General features: G+C 38.6%; 1 protein-coding gene across 1 annotated transcript in view; it reads right to left on the bottom strand.

Annotated features, from left to right (window-relative positions):
* The window catches only part of AK5 (adenylate kinase 5), a 95,846-nt gene that overhangs the window by 38,071 nt on the left and 40,648 nt on the right, over positions 1-17,127 (bottom strand). Inside the window, exons 6-7 of the mRNA XM_010582532.1 lie at positions 8,677-8,767; positions 1,970-2,046 (exon numbers count right to left, since the gene is read on the bottom strand). Of these exons, the coding sequence (XP_010580834.1) occupies positions 1,970-2,046; positions 8,677-8,767 (168 nt within the window). The remainder of the gene's footprint in view (positions 1-1,969; positions 2,047-8,676; positions 8,768-17,127) is intronic.

Here is a 17,127-nt window from a genome sequence, read left to right as displayed (position 1 = left end):
TCTGGCAGAAAGAATATTTGCTATTGACAAAGACAATAAGGTCCTGTCATCGTCGTCTTGTTTAGTCTCACGTAAGAACCACATGCAACTTCATTCAAAACTACACTCAGTGCTTTTATGGACTGTGTTTGAAATTATAAACTAGTATAATTTTCATATATCTCTTTCTGTTAATTTTATTTTGTAACTATAAAACTTGTGCTTATTATTTGAACAGCATTTCAAACATTATGAACCAAGAGTGTAATTTCTTTAGTCTTCATACTCTGCCAAAAGAATGTATTTAGAATGTCAATAAAATGCAAAATTTAACATCAACATAATCCAAACATGATTTAAATATACATTCTGCTTTATAGGGCATAAATGCCTAAACCCAGCAATAAAGAAGTAGTACAATCAAGACAAAGATGATGAGAAACTTAAGATGGGGTAGAGAATGTTTTAAGAAGGACTTATGAAATAATGGGATTTAAAATGGGATTTGGAGACAGAGGCAAGCTGTCTGCTTGAAAAAAGCCAAACTGAAATAACTGAGCCAAAAAGAACAGTAAAAGGATCATAAATTAACAGAAATGAATAGGGCTAGAACATATAACATGTTGCAGGTGAGGATAAAGTGTTGAATTGAATACTGTGAAAGAAAACCAATGAATGAACGGATGATACTGAATGAAAATTCAGTTTTGTTGGTCCTGATTTTGTCACTAGCTTTAAAATTTCATGAGAAAATAAATCTTTTGCAAATAATGAGGAAAGAGGTGAGAACATTTGCAACTGCATTTAGTTGAATGATAACAGAAACACAGAATAACATTCTTTGCCAAGCTGCTCACAAATCTACGGAAGTGTTTATGGCATTTGTGAAGAAAATGCAAGCAGAGTCGTGCAAAAGTGAAAGGCAGAAAGCAAAACGCTTAAATATGGTGGTGTGATAGGCAGATGGCTCTAAAAATATTTTCTTTAATTAGAAGTCATTCTTTTAATGCTTATCCACAGCACAGTAACAAGAATAATAACACTTATCCTTAGCACAGTATCCAAGCTGCAGGAACCTTCCTTGTTTCAGTTTGTGCCCATTGCTTCTTTTCCTGTCACTGAGCACCACTGAAAAGAGCCTGGCTCCATCTTCTTTGCACCCTCCCTTCAGATTTCTGTACACATTGATGAGATCCCCCCTAAGCCTTCTCATTTCCAGGCTGAACGCTCCCACCTCTCTTGGCCTTTCCCCATAGGAGAGATGGCCTAGTCCCTTAATCATCTTAGTGGCCCTTCACTGGACTCTCTTCAGTAGCTCCATATGTTGTAGCAGTGAGTCCAGGACAGGACAAAGACACAGTACTCGAGATGTGGCCTTACCAGTGCTGAGGTGAAGATTAGAGGGGAAAGATGCATACAACCTTTTTCTCCCTCTCTAGCCTTCTTTCTTCCTATGTACAAGGAAAACACTATCAAAATTTAGTTTTTAGGTGTGGATAGAATGGGATCAGTAGAAAAGCTGGCTTCAACACAATGTAAGCATTTGTTGTTTTTTTTATTTTTAAAAATGCTTTTATTTTTCAAGGGGAGAATGTTTGATTTGGTTTTAGTTCCATTTCACACTTTTCATACTTTCATGCCTCTCTCTTGAAAAATGTTTTGCTCCCTCTTCTTGAATATACAGTAGACCTACAGTGCATTCCAACAATTCCATTTGCCACGTTTGCCAACATTTTGAAATTTGTGGATGAAATTCAGCAATGCACAGTAATGGAAGATATGGGCTCTTAATAGCACGATAATATTCATTCTTTTCTCATAACTAGAAAGCAACCTCTGTGTATCATGAATTTACTTATATTGCACTTAAAAAGCCCTTTAGCTTAGGTACCCTTAAAGTTGCACCACCTTGTTCAGAGAAACGGTATAGCACAGTATGTACATAAACTAGAAAACTGTCTAGAGAGAGGCCACATGTATATAAAGTTACCTGGTCTTCAAAGTCAAATTCTGTATAAACAGTATCTCCAGAATCCATAATCAGACTGCAATCAAGTTCATTTGGCCCTAAAATAGGAAAGAAAATTAGACTTTAGAAATGGATTGGAAATTTTCACTGTTATGTGATGGAACACTGTAATATTTCCAATTGTCTGTATGTATGCAAAAACTGTGATCCAAGGAACCATTCAGATGTGCTAGAGTACCCAGGTGAATGGTATTCCATTAGCAGAGCCTTCAAAGCATCCATAAAATCTACCATGAATCTTAATAAGGAATGGTTATACTAGATGGTGAATCATTTCAGTTAGATTGCAAATTTATTGGGCAGGGTGTTCTGCATGCTATGACTTGCAATTGTAAAATTGCCACGGGGATCTTGGCTCAGGGGAGAATACAAACCATGTTTAGGAAAGAGAAAGGAAATACTAATTGGTGATTAGCAGATAAGGATCCTGGAGTGATTCTGATAGCGGAACAAAGCAGTAAGCTTCCAGCAGCAAGTCCCCATTTCTATCCTATCCCACCCCTTTCCAAAGCAACAGACTGGCTCCGTCCCTTCTCCCTGTCATTTTCCTGTGGCACAATCAGCAAGTCATGCAGCCTCTTGCACTTGGGATGACAGAATTCAGTTGCTGAGAAGCCTTGACCTGGCTGAGCTTTACAGTTTAGCTTCAGCTGAACTGCTGAAGGTGCACGATAACAGAAATTGGGCTTGGTATTTCAAGAAGTCGTGTAGGGGGGTAGTCATTGCTAAACCAGAACGGGAGGATAAACCACTAATCATCTTTATATATAAACATAGGAAGGGTGTAGCATGGACATCATATATTCTGGCACTATCACTCCATTCAGATTATCTCACTCCAGGGCAATGCAGAAGGAAACAGTCTCCTGTGCCTTCCAGATGGTGCAGCCTTAAACCAAATCGTGCATGTATTCAACACACATTAAAATGTCAATAGGCATGTGACTACAGGAGAAATTTTTCACAGCACTATTAAAACGAGAATAACAAAAATACTGCAATGACACACAGATCTAAAAATTGTAACTGGACAATAGTCACAGGTGAGTCCAATCACTATCTTCATGTGGGGAGCAACAGGTAACACCAAGGGAAGTATAAGATGTGCTTTGGTTTTGCCCTCGTGTCCCCAGTCAGACAAGATTACTGATGAAGAAGAGACTACAACTCCCTCACCTCCTGGGTTACAGGTGTCTATACCTGGTATGATGTTCCTGCAAGCACTGGCATTGAGGATACATAGTTTTAAGACTATTGCTAACCTGGAGTTGTTTTCTCACCATTAGAGATGTTTGTATGGGTGGCTGTCTGTAACAAGCACCATCAATAACAGATTTTGCAGTTCAATTTGTGCCAGATGCATTTATGTATTATCTGCTTTTGTTTGCTTTTAAAGTTTACGTAGTAATGATCTATGTAGGTGGTGAACTAAACATTATTAAGAGAGAGAACAGAGGAGAGGAACTAGATGTCATGATGACTAGAACCAAAACTGCTTGGTAGAGATGATGATTCCAGGGTGTCTTAGTTTGCAATCCATACTACAATTGCTGCCAAATTAATCTTTGATGCAACTCTTTGGACTACATAAGAGATACCAGGGAAAGACTTCAGTCTACCATCTGCTGGTGTTTTTGTTCCTCCCTCCTCCCCCACAATGATGTTCATGTATACTTTACCAGATTGCTATAAAAAAAATAACAGAAAGGGATTATACTCTTGCTACCGTAGAATGTCACATGTGTACATGCAGCATGTTCTCTGGCATATACACTTTATGGTCTTTTGAAAATACCTGTCTGTAAAAGATATATGCAACCAAATAGATTTACAACTGCTGAGAGAACTTTAATTTTTTGATTTATTTTACACAGCTGACATCTCATTCTTAACATTGTGTCATTGTTGATAATACAATTTAACTAAGCCTCAGTTGTCACCAGCACTGGCCTACCTTGATACATCAAATGACTTTTAAAGGCACTTCTGTGCAAGTGTTGGATTAACTGTCACTTAACTACCAAGAGCAGTATGTATCCTTAGCTAGAAACATTAATATGAAATATGGTGCTGCAAACTTAAATGTAAAAGTAAGGCTGAAAATGAATATTCATGCATAATGTATCTTAAGTGATAAAAGCCACAATGGTTATACAATTTCAATATGGTCAAGCATCTTAAGGCCTTTTTTCTTGAACTAGGAAACCAGTTTCCTTGGGGAAGCATATCTCCTTTCAGGGTACATTCAAGGAAGGTCAGGAAAATCAAAAATACGTGTCTTTTCTTTCTTGGTGCAATGAAAACTAACAAAACCCATAACCATCTATCACTGAACAGTATACAGACTTCTCCATCCTTCTCATCTCAAATTGCCTAAAGACAAACCTACCAGAAATGAATTGAAGCAAATGGCTACTCCCAGGACAAGATAAAGTAATGAGGGGACGTACAAGAGTACTTGTGATATCCCTGGTGCAGTATGAATAAGCATGAGTAGTTTGTTATCCTCTAGCTCAGTGTGTTATTGGAGGGAGCATATTTGTCTGAGTTTGGACTAGATCTTGCTAAAGCAGGTCTTCTAGGGGAGGATGACAGGGTCGCTAACTAATTGCTAGTACACGTGGCAGCAGAAGCATACCAGATAGCTGCTTTGCAACGGACTGGGAGTCAGTAATCCTGGTGGTAGGCAAAATTACTGACAAGGCTAAAGCCAAGGGGAGAGTGTTAGAGTGGGTAATTCACTCAGCTCAGGTTTTCTAATCTCAAGTTTCAATCAGCAACATTTTATGTAAAACTTGTGGCAATGTTCAGCTATCAAAGGAGAAACACAAAATGTTGGCTTAAGGAAAAGAGGAGGATTGGTTAAAGCATTTGGAAGCAAACATGCCCTGCTGCTTTCAGTGAGTCTGCAGGCTGTACATCTTGTGCTCTGACAACAAAACAGCTGATCATAAGTAAGTTCCATTGCCTTTTCTGAGTAAGTTGCATTGGTTTTCCTTTGATAAGCGGGTACACTGAGAACTAGGCTATAAACAAAATTAATACTCGTTTACCACTAGGAGGAAGGTCTTACAGGCTGAATTGTCCTACTTCCTTTTGAAGGGATGCCCCATTCCACCAGATTAATCTCAGCTCTTGGCTAACTTAGAGGCTTCGTGTGCTTGTATGAACTTAATGCAAATGATCTGAGTAACTGTACCAATTTCAGAAGGGGAAACTCAGCAGTTAAAAAATAATTAAGAAAGTGCATGAAAGCTCTACTGCCATGGAGTGCTTGCAAACACCTGATCTGAAAAGGTACTCTTATGACTTAAAATATGCCGCCTCAAGTTCAGTGCATGCATAAAGTTGAGCTAAGGGAAACCTGGTCATTTTCATGTGCCCTGTGTTTTCCTTAGGGAAAAAACAGAGAGGATTTTATTAGGTACAGTACTGCACAATTAAAAAAATAAATCAGTTGGAAGTTTTTATTAAATCCCTGTTAACTGAGTAATCAGCTCTCCAGGGAGGAGCAGGCTGCTGAAAAAGGAAACAGCAGATCAGCTAGAAGGCACTCCTTTTTTTTACTAGGCTTTGTATCTTAACACTGAAGGAACCCAAGAGGATCCAATGACACAGCACTGAGGGATGAGTTGAATTAATGGTGGGCTGCAGTTGTACAAAGGTGTGCTGACAGGAGCTACCCCTGCCAGGTCTGATAGTCAGGGAGAATGACTCCCCTGCCCCCAGAGGGGTGCGGGGCTGTGCTCAGTTGCTTCCTTCACTGTGAGGCTGTACTTTTAAATTTTATGCTGTATTTTATGTATTGTTTGTTGCTCCTAAGCTGAATTGCACAGGATTGGTCGTGGAAAGCTGAGAGGGTATGGCTGTTACAGGCAGGTGTGTGATTCCTACCACAGAAATGCACCCCAGAACCCAGGGGCATCATGGCCGTAAATGTCATTGGTCCTATAAAACATTTCAGTGTTCTGAGCCTCTGTGTGTCACTTTCTCTAGGACTTTCATCCACTAAGGATGAAAGCATGTTCATCCTTAAGTTTTCACGAATGCAAATGTCAAGCATTGCTTTTTCACAGTTCTCTAAATTCATTTATACAATGAAACTAAATTGTACTGATCTGTCTAAATTTATCCCCAATTGATTTAACTTCCCGTTACAAGGTAGCTATGCCCCCTCATGTGAGTTAATTAAGTCTGCTCCATGGACCATTTCTGTTTTGGCAAATCAGTTATTGTATTTCCAATCCTTGCTTAAATCCGTTACTTATTTCAAATCCTGGTAGAAAATCTATTCAATATGGTTCATTGGCTCAAATATGCCCATACTCGTATTTTAACAACTATAGTATCTGCACTGTTCAACACTGACTGTCATAAAAGTCATCTAAGACTATCCTGTGAAACATGTTACTTCTCTTAATAGCATGTTTAAGCTTAATAAAAATAAAAATGTCTTTTTATGTTATGGAACATGCTCTGAAGCACCCTCTAATAACTCAGTTAGTACATGTTGCATATAAGCACTTGGGCAAGACAAATGCTTAGAAGATAAATTTCAAGTGGAATATAATAGAAATAATTTACTGAAGGACTGATTAGCATTACAATGATTACATTTTAATTTTGTTCGCAGATGCTTCTAATACTAATTTTATTGCAACCTAAACTATTGAGTTTCATGACAGGCTGTTGCTCTTAGCAACAGTCTTAATATGTCATAGAAGGCAATAATGAGAAAATTGTATTTTAATCTATAAAAATATTCAGTTTTCTTTCAGCATATACTGTTATGCAGTTGATTACAACTGGATTTTACAGGTATAACATACAAATTAGATTGATGTGGATGCATGAAACTATTAGAAATACTATGTTTACATTAGCCACCAGGAACCAAAATATATTGCAATATCACTAATAAGATTAAAAGACAAAAAGTGAGATCAAGGCAATGCTGGAATTGCGACCCCTAGAAATTAAATATCTCATCTCATAGGATCTCTAGAAATTCTACTTCGAATCTCCTTACTATTACTGGTGCTCAGGTTAGGCACCAATTAGATGATTGTGGCATGGCTTCTGATAAAGCTCATAGCTCTCCAATTATTTACGTGAGGAATTTATTAAGTAGATCAGACTTTCAAGAAACTGACTGGAATTCATGCAGAATCACAACCAATTTGTGCAAACTGTTTAGCTTTTGTCAGTCTGTTTGTCAGAGCTAGCACCTTTATGCCACTTCTTTCCTCTTCTTGCTATTCAGTACTTAGCTCATTTAATTAGGGAATCCACAGGTAATTATCAGTACAATGCTATACAGTGGGAATGCCATTTTAGGTTTGGAATCAATCTCTTGCCTCTAGGAATTAGGTAAAGCACAAAAGAGGTAAGCCTGCCACTTAATGGAGAAAGCTAGTCTATTCTTGTGTGCATCTTACCTCAAAGCTGACCACTAGAAACCTGTTTTTTTTAGCTAATCCACTTTTTATCATTCTCTCCCCTTACCCCTACCCTGCCCCCTCTCCCCCGCCCTGATAATTCATCTTTATCTAATTTTGAACATTATCAAAAATAGCCTTATGGGTGGGTTTTACAGACTAGCTAGCTTGGGAACCCCCTACCCCCTTTCAAATCTTCAAGATATGACCTAATCTTTCTGTCTGAAGCACTGCTCTTTCCAAATGTCTTGCTAGTAGAAAAAAAATGATCCTCCTTTGTCAAAAAGAGATAATAGATGTATTGCTACTACTAGACTTCATTGTGCTTCATCAATTCCTTCTTCCTTGGCAGTCCCCAGATGATTGTTCACAATTACAAATAACTGAAACTACCCGGACTGCCAATTTATCGCAGATGAATTTTCCCTTAAACAGAGAAGAGATCAAATAAACAATTTTCTCTACTATATATACCTAATCTTTACTTTAATAAAGCTAGTAAATTTTACAGGAAAATATTTCACCTAGAATTTTCTTTTTGTGTGCTGTTTCACAAGATGTTTATGACCTCATCTACCTATATAAATCTCACAGTCTACTGAGAAGGCAGCCAGGGATGCCATCTGTAAAAAGAAAAAGTTATGAAGTTTCCAGGGAACGTTTTCCTGTTCCCCTCAAGCAAAATATTTCTGACACATTATGGATTTTCAGTGGTTTGATTTTAAGCTTCTATTCTTTTGCAGGCCTTTGTCCCTCAAAGGCTTCTTCTTTGAAGATATTCAGACCTCAGTAAGCACAAATGAAAAATAAATAAATAAATACCCCCCGCTGACACCTGACTTATATTCGCACACAGTTTCAGAATTAGTACCAATTATTAGGGAAGAAGTATGATTGTTAATCTCATAGGACTGGTTTTCTGGTCAACACTGAGGTATCATCTGGAACTGAAACAGCTGACAACTGGCACTGATCAATTTATAAAGTTTTTGTATTAATAATATAGTTCTTTAGTGGACTATCCATAGTATTTTAAGCTGAGTTTGTAGATAAACAAGATGTTAGGGGGGTTGTATGAAGTTGTAAAGAGATTTTTTTTGCCCATCTTTGAGGTCGGTCAAGATTTTGCTACAGTACATACATCCATACTTGAGGAATATGAAAAAGGCATCCCACCAATGTCAAAAGCGGTATAAAAAATGTGGTTCTTTAAATCTTACATTAACTCACCTGCTGCAGCCTCTTTGTTTGCAAATAGTTTATTGTCAACTGCCGAACTTATGTCAAAGAATACCTCTTCCTCATCTCTGTCTGCGTCAAACTATTAAAAAAAAAAAAAAAGTTGGCAATCAGACACTGCTTACTCTGTGGCTGAACATCAACATGTAACGTGACTTTTCACCCCAAGCCTTCTTGATAGGAACCTTTCTATTTTTTTCTGTGTGCTGTCCATTGCTTTAAGGTATGAATCATTTTGACTTTAAACTAATTTTGTAAACCATTTTGCCTATTTTTAATAGCTTGTCAGAAACAGAAGCTACAGTAAAATTGACTTGCTCTCAGAGAATGAAGTTTCAAAGCAGAAAGTAAAATTAGTAATGTGTATTACTTTTTCCACCACTGGATGGTTGAAAAAAATGACAGCATAGAGACCAGAAATGTGATTACTTTATTGTCACTTCTTTTTAGAGATTAGCATAATTAACTATTTGATTTGCAAGTGAAAATTTTTCAGCAACTTCTGAATTGTCTGAAACCAATCTTTGTGACATGTATGATTTCTTCAGGTAGTTGAGCAAAATTCTTAGGAAAAAGTAAAGTATTTTTAAAGTCCCCTATTATACGGGAAAGAAAGCTTTCTTTGCTTTTGCACTAGCAGATAGTGTATTGTCTCAGTGATGAATTAATAAAATCAGGAAAGCAAAGCTCCTTCAGAATGGCAAATAATTTCTTACCATTTTAAACTTTTTTCATTTATTCTATCTTTTGCCTGAATTCTGATACTGATTCTCCCAAGTTTTTTCTCAGCTCTGTCTGAAAGGTTCTTTTTATGGCCAGGTGACATGCTTGACAGGGGGTCTGTGTTTTTTCTTATCATATTTATTAAGCTTCATTCATTTAGATCATCACTTATTGAGGCTTTGTTTGGAAAAAAAATGGACATTTTATTATTGTTGCTGTGGATTTTTTTTTATTTCTTGAATCGAGGTCAGGTACATTACTATGGGAAAAGGGAATACTGTAACCTTAAGTTACAGGAGCAAGCAAATAATGGTCACATCAGATGGCTGTCATTCAGTGCATGCCCCCATCTAAGAGTCGCTATCTTCAATCATTCTGTATCTTCAGTGTAGTATGTTTTAGGATGCAGAATGAACCACAGGGCAAAAAGAATTACATTAGTGATTGCAAGCTCATGAACTTCAGTGGGCTCTTTCTTCCAAGTCCAAGACTGTTGAGCACCTTTTCAGATGTCTCAATACCTGCCTGTCTCATGGTAAAAATAACAGGCAGGGAAAAGCCATGGAGAGATAAGTTCAAACGCTGCTAGGAACTTTGCTGCAGAAGCTAACGTTTACAGAGATGAAGTTGTTCTCCAAATATCTATCTCAGAATATAGCATGATACTTATTGAGTTACAGAGACGCTGAACTGCTTGTCTAACACCCACCATTGCAAAATCAGTATCACTCTTTTCATTATGCCTTATGATGACTTATGTATTATCTGTATTACTTAAGCTGTTCTGTCACTGGTAATGAAATTTGCTTTCTTATGGAATTTTCCATTAGCACCTCAAGATAAACTCAGAGGCAAATATCAGCCCAAGAATAATCATTTAGGGTGGCAGATGTCAGAAATAGTTCAAAAATAGGGAAAGAACATCAAAGGGACAAAGAATGATTCTACAAACTGGGTCTGTGTGAACAAAAGAAAATGGAAGCTTGTGGGAGGCCAGAGTAAACTAGAGAGCCAACCATTGTAGAAAGTTTGCTGCCAACAAGCTTAACTCTCAACACCTGTCCGAGTGCTCAAATCATAATTGGTATTAGTCCCAATTTAAATCTTTAAGTTCTTAAATATTTAGCTTTATGCTTACATCAGCCCTAGAGCTGAAGCTTCATTTCCATCATAGATGAGCCTACTATAATTATCAATACATGGAGTTTTCTGACTGGTTCTTGAAATGGAGTTTCTGGCTCTGACTCTGAGGACCGCTCAGAAGTCCATCCTGTGATGCAGCACAGTTGTCCATCTGTCTGGGCAGACATTTATCTATTCTTGAGGAATTCTTTTGCCATTCAGTGTTAATCAATACTCAAAGCATTATTTTTTATTTATGAAGCAGAAATTTGTTTGTGTTTGCCTATTAGAAGGATTACATCTTAACTTGTGTCAAAACTGAGGCTTGTGGAAGAACAGGTCTTAAAGGAAGTTGTTGGGCAATTTATTATCCATGCACAAAGAGCACCTTTGGAATCTCTTTGTTGATGAGAAAAGAGTATTGATCTCTGTGAATTCTTCTGCACTAGTTTGTCTCCAAGCAAGTGTGGGGATATTATTTTCTTCCATCGCTTCTCAGCAAAAAATGTATGTGTTTCATTAGATATGCTAGTGTATTGGGTTTGCATATCAAGGTTTTGGTAGCAGGGGGCTACAGGGGTGGCTTCTGTGAGAAGCTGCTAGAAGCTTCCCCTATGTCTGACAGAGCCAATACCAGCCAGCTCCAACACTGACCCACCGCTGGCCAAGGCCGAGCCCATCAGCAACAGTGGTAGTGCCTCTGGGATAACAGATTTAAGAAGGAAAAAAAAAAGTTGCTGGGACAGACAGAAACAGCAGCTAGAAAGAGGAGTGAGAACATGTAAGAGAACCAACCCTGCAGACCCCCAGGTCAGTGAAGAAGGAGGGGGGGGAGGTGCTCCAGGTGCCGGAGCAGAGATTCCCCTGCAGCCCGTGGGGAAGACCATGGTGAGGCAGGCTGTCCCCCTGCAGCCCAGGGAGGTCCACGGTGGAGCAGATATCCACCTGCAGCCCATGGAGGACACCACACTGGAGCAGGTAGGTGCCCGAAGGAGGCTGTGACCCTGTGGGAAGCCCGCGCTGGAGCAGGCTCCTGGCAGGACCTGTGGACCCGTGGAGAGGAGCCCACGCTGGAGCAGGCTTTCTGGCAGGACTTGTGCCCCTGCAGGAGACCCATGCTGGAGCAGTCTGTGCCTGAAGGACTGTGCTTGTGGAAGGGACCCATGCTGGAGCAGTTCATAAAGAACCGCACCCCGTGGGAAGGACTCACATTGGAGAAGTTTGTGGAGAACTGTCTCCCGTGGGAGGGACTCCACGGTGGGGCAGGGCAAGGGTGTTGAGGAGTCCTGCCCCTGAGGAGGAAGGAGCAGCAGAGACAACCTGTGATGAACTGACTGTAACCCCCATTCCCTGTTCTCCTGCGCTGCTGAGGCGGGGGTGTAGGTAGAGAATTTGGGAGTGAAGCTGTGCCTGGGAAGAAGGGAGGGGTGGAGGGAAGGTGTTTGAGATTTGGTTTTATTTCTCATTACCCTACTCTGGTTTGATTGGCAATAAATTGAGTTAATTTTCCCCAAGTCAAGTCTGTTTTGCCCATGACTGTAACTGGTGAGTGATCTCTCCCTGTCCTTATCTCGACCCACGAGCCCTTTGTTCTATTTTCTCTTCCCTGTCCAGATGAGGGGGGGAGTGATAGAGTGGCTGTGTGGTGCTTAGTTGCTGGCTGGGGTTAAACCATGACAGCTAGGGAAGACATATCATATAATGTGATGTTTGTGGGTGTGTGTACAAATGAAACCCAGTAAACTGTAATCAGGTTGTGTCTGATTATTACTGTGTAGGTCACGCCACACTTGGAGAGATGACAGGCTTGCTTTCTCATTAGTAGCACTCCTCTGAATAATCCAGTTTACCACAGAAAAAACACATGATCAATCTCAAAACGGTCTAAAGGTTCCAAGAATTTGAAACATCAACTTCCCCCATTCAAAGAACACCAGCTGTGCTTCAATACTCTGAAATATCTGGGCTTTGTAATGAAAGCCTATATTGTCACCCAAAGAAAACCAATTATTTGAAGCTTGCACATAGACTCAGTTTTCCCCTCACAAAATGAGAATTGTAATACACTGAGCCACAGGAAGGCAAGGTAGCTTTCACAGAGAAATTATTCTTGAAAGAAACTAAGTAACCGTGTGAGTTCTGTACTTCATTGAATTGCTAAACATTTTAAAATTAAATCCTTTGGTAATTATTTGAGGCTTGAATAAAACATAAAAGGTACTCAAACAACCCTATTCACAAACAGCAGTAAAACTTGTATTTTTAGCAGAACATGTCTAAATCAATAGGTTGCTTTTCCTACTGAAAACAAATCCCTACTTGCTTCAAAACATAGCTCTTTGCAACTGAATTATCTACTGGTATCTTTATGGATGGCTCAGCTTAATTATAGTCAAGGCCTATGTTTTATAGAAATATAATTTTATTAAACATGCCACTGAAAGCATTTGCAATATGCAAGACGCATTAACTGTATTGTTATCTGAATTGATATAATCTCTACCAGTGACGCAGGAAGAAGCAAAGTACTCTTCCCTGTGAGATCAATGGAGTTTGAGGTCTGAACTCACTCTACAGTGTTTCCCTCAATGAGGCACTAATGGGGTTTTTTTGTACCTTACTATCTCTCTTTTGCTGGGGCAGGAAAATCTCTGAGCCAAAAAAGGTTTCACAAACGTTTCTGAAGTACATTTTGGGGGCTATGCTTGGTAAGAAACTAGTAAAGTCCTTCCTCTGCCCAACACATACATGTGGAAGCTGCAAGGCAGCAATCTCGATGTCACTTCTGAGTGGTCCTGCTTCCATGATTTACCTCTCTGTGACTGAAGGAAAGTACAAGAGGCTTTTTCTACCTTCTCTCTCCTCAGTCAGTTCAATAATGGTGTTTCTGTGGGAGGAAGAGGTGATACAGCATCATTTGGGAGGATGCGAATTTACTGCACCCACACGCTGTGGTTACGCCACACCACACACTGTTCTGCTCCCACCTGGTTCAGGGGAACACATCCCAAGGATTAAAGCAGGGACAAGAACAGATCTCTGAAGCCTTCAAGGTTTATTTTTAGTTGAGTTTCAGATACTTTTGCTTTGCTCTGACATCATGGTTTAGTAAAGAAATTCCTAGTAGAAGTCATGTACCTCAGTATATATTGATTTTATTTTATTTTTAATAAATGATGACTGGCATAATGATGAATTTTCTGGAAAGTTTATCCATGTTTCACGTGAGCATTGTTGAATTGGGGGATTTGATGCTGGCACAGTGTTATACGTAAAAATAATGAAAAATATTTTCTAGATCTGCGTTGTAAATAATTGTTCCAGGGAAAGCAGGTTGTACTTGCTGCTCTCAGAGAGAAAATGATTAGTGTTTCTAAATAAGCACCCAACAAATCCCAGCCAACAGATGGAGCTTCACAGAAAAATTGTCCAAGTTGTTGAAAATGGCGAATCTCACTGGTCAATGATGATAAATGGAGGTTTGGTAATACCATGAATTGAGTTAAAGAAAAAAGTGCACAGCTCTTTCTTGACCTCTATCAAGGGGCAAGCATCAAGGAAACTGCAGTTAACTAGAATTTTGGGTGAGGGTGAAGTCATTCAGCCTGGCACTGCCTGCTACGGACTGATTCAACCCCAGTGACACTGCTGGTCTTTGCAGGTGGTTTATCCAAAATAACAGCCCCAAAATAGGGGGAGATCATAACAGCCTTTCAAATTGGAGTGCAGGAAAACTAAAACTAGAAACAAATCTGGTTACAGCAGACGCACAGGGAATTCTTGTTGGTGCACTTTGCAGTAAAGTTAGAAATGGAGAAAGCATAAAAAACCCCCAAGCAAATGGGTGTAGTTAAATAGCATTTGCAACAGTAGATGAAAATGTCCTCTGTTTTAGAATATGATGGATGTCAATGAAAAGAAAATAATCCATAAAATTACAACAACAAAATTGGGCCGAAAAATCAAACAAGATTACAGAATTGGATGATGAATTCTCTATTTGCTCTCTTTGCAGGCAAAGACTCCAAAAATAACTGCAACTCATAGATGTCTGAGTGTTTTCTCAGTCATTGAAACATATGTTACTTGAACAAATGCCCCAAATACCATATATTTAAAGGCATAGGTGATCTGATTATCAGACCATTTACTGCAAGGAAGATGGTATTCATATGTGTTCTTTTGACCTCTTGGTCTTGCCTCAGTAGGAAGTTATTTGTCGCTGGTCTTCAAGCACAGGAGTGAGTACAGAGTGCTAAGCCGCTGACCATTGCAGTCAATGCTGATCAGGAAAAGAAAAAAAGAGTTGCTTTGAGTTGTTCTTTTAAGGCATATCCTCAGGTATGGACCTTTCTGTGGTGTTTGACTGATCTTTGGCTGTGGAAAATAGGCCATCAGACCTCCAGTCATATAAATAGGATAGGTGATTTTTTTTCTCAGACAAAGCAACTTCTGAAGGGAGATTTATAGTGAACAATTAAGTGAACAGGAGTTGGGTTGTGCTGCTTAGTCAGAGGGTCTAATTAGATGTATGAACAAGAATGCTGAATGTAAGCCAAGTAATAACATAACATCATGGTGTTTGGCGCAGGGGCGATCGCTCCTGGATGCTCAGTGCAGTGATAGTATCCACAGCTGATAAACTGGAGGGATTTCCAGATGAGCTATGAGAATGATTACTTGACTACCATGTCTAATAAGGGAAGAATTAGGGCTGAGATTAGAGAAGGCTAAAAAATTAATCTGTTTCCTGTACCTTTCCAAGGGAAAGAGAAATTTTATAAGTCATTATATCCAGCAGACAAAACTTTAAGATGCAAGGATGAAGAGCAAGTGAGACAAATTCAGAATTGAAGCAAGTCGCAAAATCTATTCTGATGCCAGTTTCATTACTGCTTAATTAATCATAATTGGCAATGGATTCCCTATGGTTTGAAAATTTTAAAGATTGTTCCTAGAAAGAAAAATAGCAATACATTCAAATTCAAATAGGAATTAATTCAGGAAAGTCTGCAGTCTAAAAATTGCTCTACGTAGCCATAGTTGTCATTTCTAGCTTTATAATCCATTAACCAGCTATACGCGGAAGTGAAACACAATCATTTTTTAGGAAGTGGACAAATCATCCATATATTATCACCTGCAATGGAAGAATAACTTCTTTTTAAACAAACAAAAAAAAGGGTAAGCCACAAAAAAGAGAACATGGCTTTTTGTGTCACAGTTATCCTATGCTTTTAAAAGAGATACCTAGTTTAGAAGTCAGATTGTACCACTGTCCTTGAAGTGTTGCTATTTTTTGGTTGAAAAGTTGACAATTCTTTAGCTAGTAACATGAAGAGACTTATAAGATTGAGCAAGTTACAATGATTTTCAGGTGGCAGTGGCTACAACTGTGACAAGAAGAACTCACTGTTTTTATTCAGACTGATTTAGGAAGGGGTTTACTCCTGAAGGAGTGAAAACAAATAAGAACCAGTTTTATTTTATCCTTGGTAATACTAGAAGGTAAAGTGTGATACACACTCAAGTGTATGGGTGCTGCTTTACAGTTTTCAGACACCCACACAGAAATCCCTTTATTACTGTTCTTCCATCCCTAGTTTGCGTCTCTTAATAATTACAAGCTAATTGACTTGTCCAGTTACTTCTAGAGAACCGTGGAAAAAGTTAAAGAAAAAAAATCAGCAACATGGGAAAACAGTATAGAAATATGTGAGGAAAAATAAATAAGGTAGGATAATAACCATTGGGAAGGGAGGACAGGAAAAAAGAGTTGAAGCCTTGTATAGGAAAAATAATAAACAGAGGAATTGAGGAAGGAAGCTGGAATGTGCAGACCGGGAGCTCAGGGAACATTTCTCTATTATAAAGTACTTTTAACGATACTCTTTAAAAAAAAAAAACCACAAACAAAAAAACCTCCAAAACACCACAAAACTGGGGGAGGGGACATAGGGGAGAGATATTTCTCTGTAATCCATTCTCTAGTTCTAATACTTTCTTTCTTTTACATCAAATACTCTGAAAACTCAGTTTAATTTTTTATATGATACTGTATCACGTACAGAAGAAAAACTACAACTGAAATTACACTAGAGCTTACCAGTGATTTATAAAAAAATTATGCAATTAGAAGAGGTCAGAAATTGGTATCACACAGAAGTTTAGAAAAGAAAGTGAATTGGAGATTTTATCACCATTATTAAAATCCTAAGGAATACTCTGGGTTATCTAAAATAAACCACTTAACATCTTATTTTTTACCACAGGAGTTCCACAGAGAATTAATAAATCATTGCAGAGTCCCGATACTTCTATCATTGGAGTTTCTCGAGTTCCACTTGTCATCTGAGTGTCTATTGCCATGAGTGCTACTTGTAAACAAGCATGAGGCTGAACGTTCACCAGCCCTGAGTGGAGCTGGCAATTCTGTAGGGGCTGCTGCTAGCTTTTGTACATCCCAAACTCATTTACTCAAAATAGGTGCAATTTGAAGCCACTAACTGTGTAATTTTTGAACAAATTAGGTGCATAGACAGAGTCTAGTATGGTAAGAAAAAATTAAAATTAAAACAGTAAATTCAAATAACATTT

The sequence above is a fragment of the Haliaeetus leucocephalus genome, unplaced genomic scaffold (genome assembly GCF_000737465.1).
Source record: "Haliaeetus leucocephalus isolate CR32 unplaced genomic scaffold, Haliaeetus_leucocephalus-4.0 Scaffold848, whole genome shotgun sequence".
NCBI classification, from domain to species: Eukaryota; Metazoa; Chordata; class Aves; order Accipitriformes; family Accipitridae; genus Haliaeetus; species Haliaeetus leucocephalus.
The sequence above is the reverse complement of the archived record's forward strand: the minus strand, read 5'-3'. Positions and strand labels throughout refer to the sequence as shown.